Here is a 7,021-nt window from a genome sequence, read left to right on the forward strand (position 1 = left end):
TTTCCCATACCTGTCAAATAATCATCATCATCATCATCATCATCATCATCATCATCACCACCACCAGCACCATCATCATCATCACCACCACCAGCACCATCATCATCATCACCACCACCATCATCATCATCACCACCAGCACCATCATCATCACCACCACCAGCACCATCATCATCATCACCACCACTACCACCACCATCACCACCACCACCACCATCATCATCATCACCACCACCACCATCATCATCATCACCACCACCACCATCATCATCACCACCACCACCACCATCATCATCACCACCACCACCACCACCACCACCATCATCATCACAACCACAACCACCATCATCATCACAACCACAACCACCACCATCGTCATCATTTCGGCCTCTTCCCACCGAAAGTCGGGGTAAGGTGGGGTTAAGAAGGCAAGAAAAAGAGGGAAAAATGAAAGATGGAAAACTTAATAAACACATATCCAATCAAAAGGGCCACTCACTCACCATTCAAGCCCCCGGAATCCTAATTAAAATACAGTGGTACCTTCAAGTCACACACACACAACACACACACACACTATGAAAACATTAACTACGCTGGGTGGTAACCATATAATCGAATGGACGCCTGGTGGCCTAGTGGGTTAAGGCAGGCCAATCGAATGTGGCTCTTGTTTGTAATATCATAGTACCACCCTACCACCCTGGGCACGTGAAATAGTCAACTCTCGCCTTTAAATGTTACCTAGCCTAGCCCCGGGTCCCTACGCTCCTGATGGGGGCAAGAAGGGACAGAATAATAGCTAGATACATGGATGACAAGAAATACAAAACTCACAGCATGTATACCTCCACCAGTGACTATACCAGACAACTCAAAATCTCCACCAAACTTCACTCTTCCTTGGCCATAACTGAGACCCACATATCCACATATCACCCAGACCCACATATCCACAAAACATTACCCAGACCCACATACCCACACAATATCACCCAGACCCACATACCCACACAATATCACCCAGACCCACATATCCACACAATATCACCCAGACCCACATAGCCACACAATATCACCCAGACCCACATAGCCACACAATATCACCCAGACCCACATATCCACATAATATCACCCAGACCCACATATCCACACAATATCACTCACACCCACATATCCACACAATATCACCCACACCCACATATCCACATACTATCACCCACACCCACATAATATCACCTAGACCCACATATCCACATAATATCACCCAGACCCACATATCCACATAATATCACCCAGACCCACATATCCACATAATATCACCCAGACCCACATATCCACACAATATCACCCACACCCACATACCCACACAATATCACCCAGACCCACATATCCACACAATATCACCCAGACCCACATATCCACACAATATCACCCAGACCCACATACCCACACAATATCACCCAGACCCACATACCCACACAATATCCAGACCCACATATCCACACAATATCACCCAGACCCACATACCCACACAATATCCAGACCCACATATCCACATAATATCACCCAGACCCACATATCCACACAATATCACCCACACCCACATATCCACACAATATCACCCAGACCCACATATCCACACAATATCACCCAGACCCACATATCCACACAATATCACCCAGACCCACATATCCACATAATATCACTCAGACCCACATATCCACACAATATCACTCACACCCACATATCCACACAATATCACCCACACCCACATATCCACATACTATCACCCACACCCACATAATATCACCTAGACCCACATATCCACATAATATCACCCAGACCCACATATCCACATAATATCACCCAGACCCACATAGCCACACAATATCACCCAGACCCACATAGCCACACAATATCACCCACACCCACATACCCACACAATATCACCCAGACCCACATATCCACACAATATCACCCAGACCCACATATCCACACAATATCACCCAGACCCACATACCCACACAATATCACCCAGACCCACATACCCACACAATATCCAGACCCACATATCCACAAACCTTCACTGGAATCCATCAACAACTTTTTGAAATATCCTGTGGGCAGATAAGTAGGGGTTGCTACAGAATCTCAAATTTTCGTTGGAGGGAGTGAAAATGTGTAAATGACCTGGATTTCACTGGATGCGCTGTTCAGTGCTGTCCCACTTTCATGCTTTCTCTTTCCTTGTTGTCTATCCTACATTACCCCGTCCTTGTATGAGAAATATGATGATGATGATGACGACGGCGGTGGTAATGGTGTGGTAGTGTTGGTGTGGTAATGGTGGTGGTGGTAGTGGTAAATCAAATGACAGACTCCACTGGTGTATATTTATTCCAATTCCAGAGGGACGGGGGGTAAGACTTCTAAAACTTACAACGTAGAGAAAGGAGAGGACCACCGTCAAGAGAAACAACCAGATAAAATCAACTTATTAAACTTTATTACGGAAAAATCAAGAAAAACAACCTGATACAATTAACATCTTTTTATACTTTATTATGGAAAGCAAAATGTCAAATAAGGTACGTTAGCAAGAGGACATAAAAAGTAGCACAATTATTTTTTACTTGTTGCTACATTTTGAGCTCAGTTTGAAAATATGGCCTACTACATCGGATTTAGTTAACGTTTTCTGATGCTATAATATTTTTTGCGGTTTCAATTTACCAGTTTTTAAAAAATTACTAAGTTTTCAATATACTGTATTTTGAGGGAATCTGAAGGCTTGTCTTTGCATTTCTTCCGGACTGCTTGACTGTAGGAGGAATGAGAGAGAGAGAGAGAGAGAGAGAGAGAGAGAGAGAGAGAGAGAGAGAGAGAGAGAGAGAGAGAGGCCTGTATTTACTGACTAGACTTCTTTTCACACACAACCAACTGTGGAAGCCGTAAGTGAGGCTGGGTCGGTAGGATGAGTCTTTGGGGTAAACGCTGTGACCGTCAAAGAGTATTCTGTGCATGCTTCCAGACCTGTCAACTGCACCTCAACTTCCAGGGGCAATGGCTCGTCTGGACTGGAAGGGGCGATGACCTGGGCGTCCTCCTTTCCTGAGGGGTCGGACCAGGTCACATTGTACCATTGCACACATCGGAAGTTCTCCTGTGGTCGCCAGAACTGTACATCGAGGGAATTTGCTTTAGCCTCGACCAGCTCAAAGTTCCGAGGTGCACTTGGTAGTTCCTCATCAGTGGTCTCATTGGTGCTGACCCAACTGCTTTTCAGGCCGCCCTCGGTCACCGCCCTGACCTGGATCTCATAGTTTGTGCAGGCCTCCAGGTCATAGAAGACACTTTCCAGGTGCGGGGTCCAGGTTTCCAGTCCTTGAGCACCAGTCTCCAAGTAAGGGGTCTGTTTTTTCATTCTCTGAACACGTCTCACGTAAGTGTCCAGATTGATCTCCTGGAAGTCATACTCACTGACACACTGCGGGTTGGAGATGGGCGGGTCGAAGCTGACCTCAATAGTGTTTGCTGTCAGACTCGTCACTCGCAGGTTCTCGGGTTGAGATGGCTCTGGGGAAAGTCACTGCCTGTGTTAGGACTGAGGGTGACCTGATGAAGTGATACTCTTTTATTCTGGCCTATTCATGTTCTGGCCATGCAATATTCTAGTTAACAAATATTCTATCTTCTCAGTAATCAAGACTATCAGTATTCCAATCAAATCAAATAAAGCCAGAGAAGGAAAGGAATATTTAGCCTAAGTTAGGTCAGACTGTCAAAATAATGCCCACACACACTCACTTGCTTCATCAGTGCTGCTCTCGCCTAAGTCCAAATTCTGTTATTCCAGCTTGGTGTAATGACTGTTCGGTAAGGTCAGATTATGTCGAACTAAAGCCCATATACTCACCTCCTCAATGGTTCCCTCACTGAAAGCCCTACAGATGTGATGCCTACTCAGAATTACCACATTTAGGTTAAGTTACATCAGATCAGGCCAGGCTAGTCAACCATGGAACTATCTTCCTTGGTCGTCTCTCCCACTGTCCATGGCATCAAGGCACCTCGAAATGAATGGGTCTCGAATCTGGACCAGCCCAGTTTAGGTCAAATCAAGTTTAGTCAGGGAAAAAAAAAAAAATACTTGCTTCCTCAGTGGTGCCATGTCCGTAAGCCCTATCACTGTGATTTCCACTCGGCATCAGAGCACCTCAAAATGAATGGGTCTCGAATCTGGATCGGGCCAGTTTAGGTTAAATCAAGTTTGGTCGGGGGAAAAAATTACTCACTTGCTTCCTCAGTGCTGCCATGTCCGTAAGCCCTATCGCTGTGATTTCCACTCGGCGTAAAGAAGGTGACGTGAAACTCATAGTCGGTGCATGCCAAGAGGCCGTCCAGGATGACTTCATACTCGTCAACCTCCTGACAGTTCTCGCTGGGGGAATTGGCTTCGTAGTAGCACACCTTGAAGTAGCTCAGGCAGGAGTCGTTCGCCAACCAAGAGACGTGCAGGGAGGTGGTGGTTTCATTGTCGACGGCTAGGTTGTCAACAGGAACGATTTCTGGAGGTGGTTAGTGGGGAAATAGGGTGGTTAGAGGCTGTTAGTGGGGAGATAGGATGGTTAGTGGGGAGACAGGGTGGTTAGAGGCTGTTAGTGGGGAGATACGGTGGTTAGAGGCTGTTAGTCGGGAGACAGGGTGGTTAGAGGCTGTTAGTGGGGAGACAGGGTGGTTAGAGGCTGTTAGGGCGGGAGATGGAGCGTTGTTACTGGTGTCAATTATATACTAAAATAATAAAAGAATCTAATTGAAACAGATTAGGTTGTGAGATGGTCGCTTGTTTGCCAGCGAATAGCTTGTTAACAGGGACGGTATCTGGAGATGGTTAACAGGAAGATGAGGTGGTTAGCACTTGTTAGTGGGTGAAATGGGTGGTTTGAGGGATAAGCGAGACAGTTTGAGGCTAACGAAACGTAAAAGATACTGTTAAATCTGTCACAAGCTGGCTGTCTCATTGTCAAGATGTTCGTGGGTGGATGTGGTGGTTATTAAGGTGGAATGGGAAGGTCAGAGGTTGTTATAGTCGCGGCGCATGACTCTGAGGTTGTTATTATCGTGTCCTGGCAACCTATCATTCAAAAGTGCGTCTGATTTCGTGTATGAGACGCATGTGATTCGTGTATATGTTCGTGTATAATATATTCGTGCATAATAATATGATTCGTGTATATGGTACGAAATCGGACGCACTTTTGAATGGTAGGTTACCAGGGTACAATAACGACAACCTCAGAAGCAACTATAGTGGATGTAGAGGGTGATGGGTGGCTAGTTCTTAAAGGATGGATACATTGTTAGAGAGAGGAGATAGTTAAGGTGGATGAGTCAAGTAGTTACCCCTACAAACCACTAATGTCCGATATTTCACTTTAGGTATACTCAGACGAGGTTACCCAGGTCAGGGTAGACTTCACGACCTGGATTTACTGGATGGAGCTTTCGTGACCTCTTCTCGGGTTAGAGCCTTCATGACCTCTTCTGGGATTAGATAGAGCTTTCATGACCTCTTCTCGGGTTAGATAGAGCTTTCATGACCTCTTTTTGTCATGAAAGAGGTCATGAAAGCTTTCATGACCTCTTCTCGGGTTAAAGAGCTTTCATGACCTCTTCTCGAGTCAGATAGAGCCTTCATGACCTCTTCTGGGATTAAATAGAGCTTTCATGACCTCTTTTTGGGTTAGAGCTTTCATGACCTCTTCTTCGGTTAGATAGAGCTTTCATGACCATTCATCAGCTAATATGGATCTTCATGACCTCTTCTCGGGTTAGAGCTTTCATGACCTCTTCCTGTGTTATAGAGCTTTCATGATCTCTTCCTGTGTTATAGAGCTTTCATGACCTCTTCTCGGATTAGCTAGAGCTGTCATGATCTCTTCTCGGGTCAGCTAGAGCTTTCATGATCATTTATCGGCTAATATATAGCCTTCATGACCTCTTCTCAGGTTAGATGGAGCCTTGAAGATCTCTTCTCACGCGGCTCTCCTCTCAAGCATAGAAATCGTCCGACATCAAGAAAAAACTATAAAAATATGCATCAAAGGACTGAAGAAGTTAAATACTGAAGGGATAGTGTTGGTGGGATGTTCTCAATCTACACAGCTCTTCTCAACAGGGTGGAATCAAAGTCTTCTAATCTGTTAAGCCCAGGGACGTTCTCTTTAATTTTCACTCGGTACCAGATGGACTTTTTCGAAATGGAGGGGTGAGAAAATTGCCTCAGTAAACCCCTTCAATACGAGGACGTCCGAAAAAAAAACACTATAGCACGTTCTCTCCCCAGCCCCATCATCTCCGTGGATGGCTCAGTAAAATCACTCTGTAGGGTTTATTTGACTAGTAACCAAGGAGACTCATCTCACCTCAAAACCAAGGAATAATCGAATATCATGCACCCTCGACCCAATTTACTAAAAATGGCTGTTCCACCAAAAAACACGGTTATTTTTGACTAGTAACCAAGGAGATTCATCCCACCTCATAACCAAGTAATCAAATATCACACAACCTCGACCCAAATTACTAAAAATTGTTCAGTTCCACCAGATAAAAACACTGGAGGGTACCTTTGACTAGTAACCAAGGAGACTCATCCCACCTCATAACCAAGAAATAATCGAATGTCACGCACCCTCGACCCAAGCTACTAAATGGCACAGTTCCACCAGATGAAAAAAGTGGAGATTATTTTTTACTAGTAACCAAGGAGACTCATCCCACGCACCCTTAAGTGACTGAAGTTGCCCAGTCCCGTTAGATAAAAATAAATAAATAAATAAATGCGTTCTAATTGGCCTTCTTCCCCTTTCATCCCCCCTCCCTTCAATTTCTTTCTCTTCTCCGCAGTGTTGCCTCGCTTCTCCACGCACACCAGCTCTTACTGACCGGGTGGAGTCGAAAGCTGTTTTTCTTATCAATCTTATCGGGTTTATTAGTTCAATGAGGCTTTCAAATT

The 7,021-nt window shown here is 45.0% G+C and overlaps 1 protein-coding gene across 1 annotated transcript in view; it reads right to left on the reverse strand.

Annotated features, from left to right (window-relative positions):
* Positions 1–2,929: 2,929 nt before the first annotated feature.
* The window catches only part of LOC145402037 (uncharacterized), a 73,076-nt gene continuing 68,984 nt past the window's right edge, over positions 2,930–7,021 (reverse strand). Inside the window, exons 26-27 of the mRNA XM_080274133.1 lie at positions 4,299–4,571; positions 2,930–3,579 (exon numbers count right to left, since the gene is read on the reverse strand). Coding sequence (XP_080130259.1) covers positions 2,930–3,579; positions 4,299–4,571 — 923 coding nt within the window. The remainder of the gene's footprint in view (positions 3,580–4,298; positions 4,572–7,021) is intronic.

This window comes from Coenobita brevimanus, chromosome 57, assembly GCF_032717465.1.
Source record: "Coenobita brevimanus isolate Jiangsu-jjx chromosome 57, ASM3271746v2, whole genome shotgun sequence".
Lineage (NCBI taxonomy): Eukaryota > Metazoa > Arthropoda > Malacostraca > Decapoda > Coenobitidae > Coenobita > Coenobita brevimanus.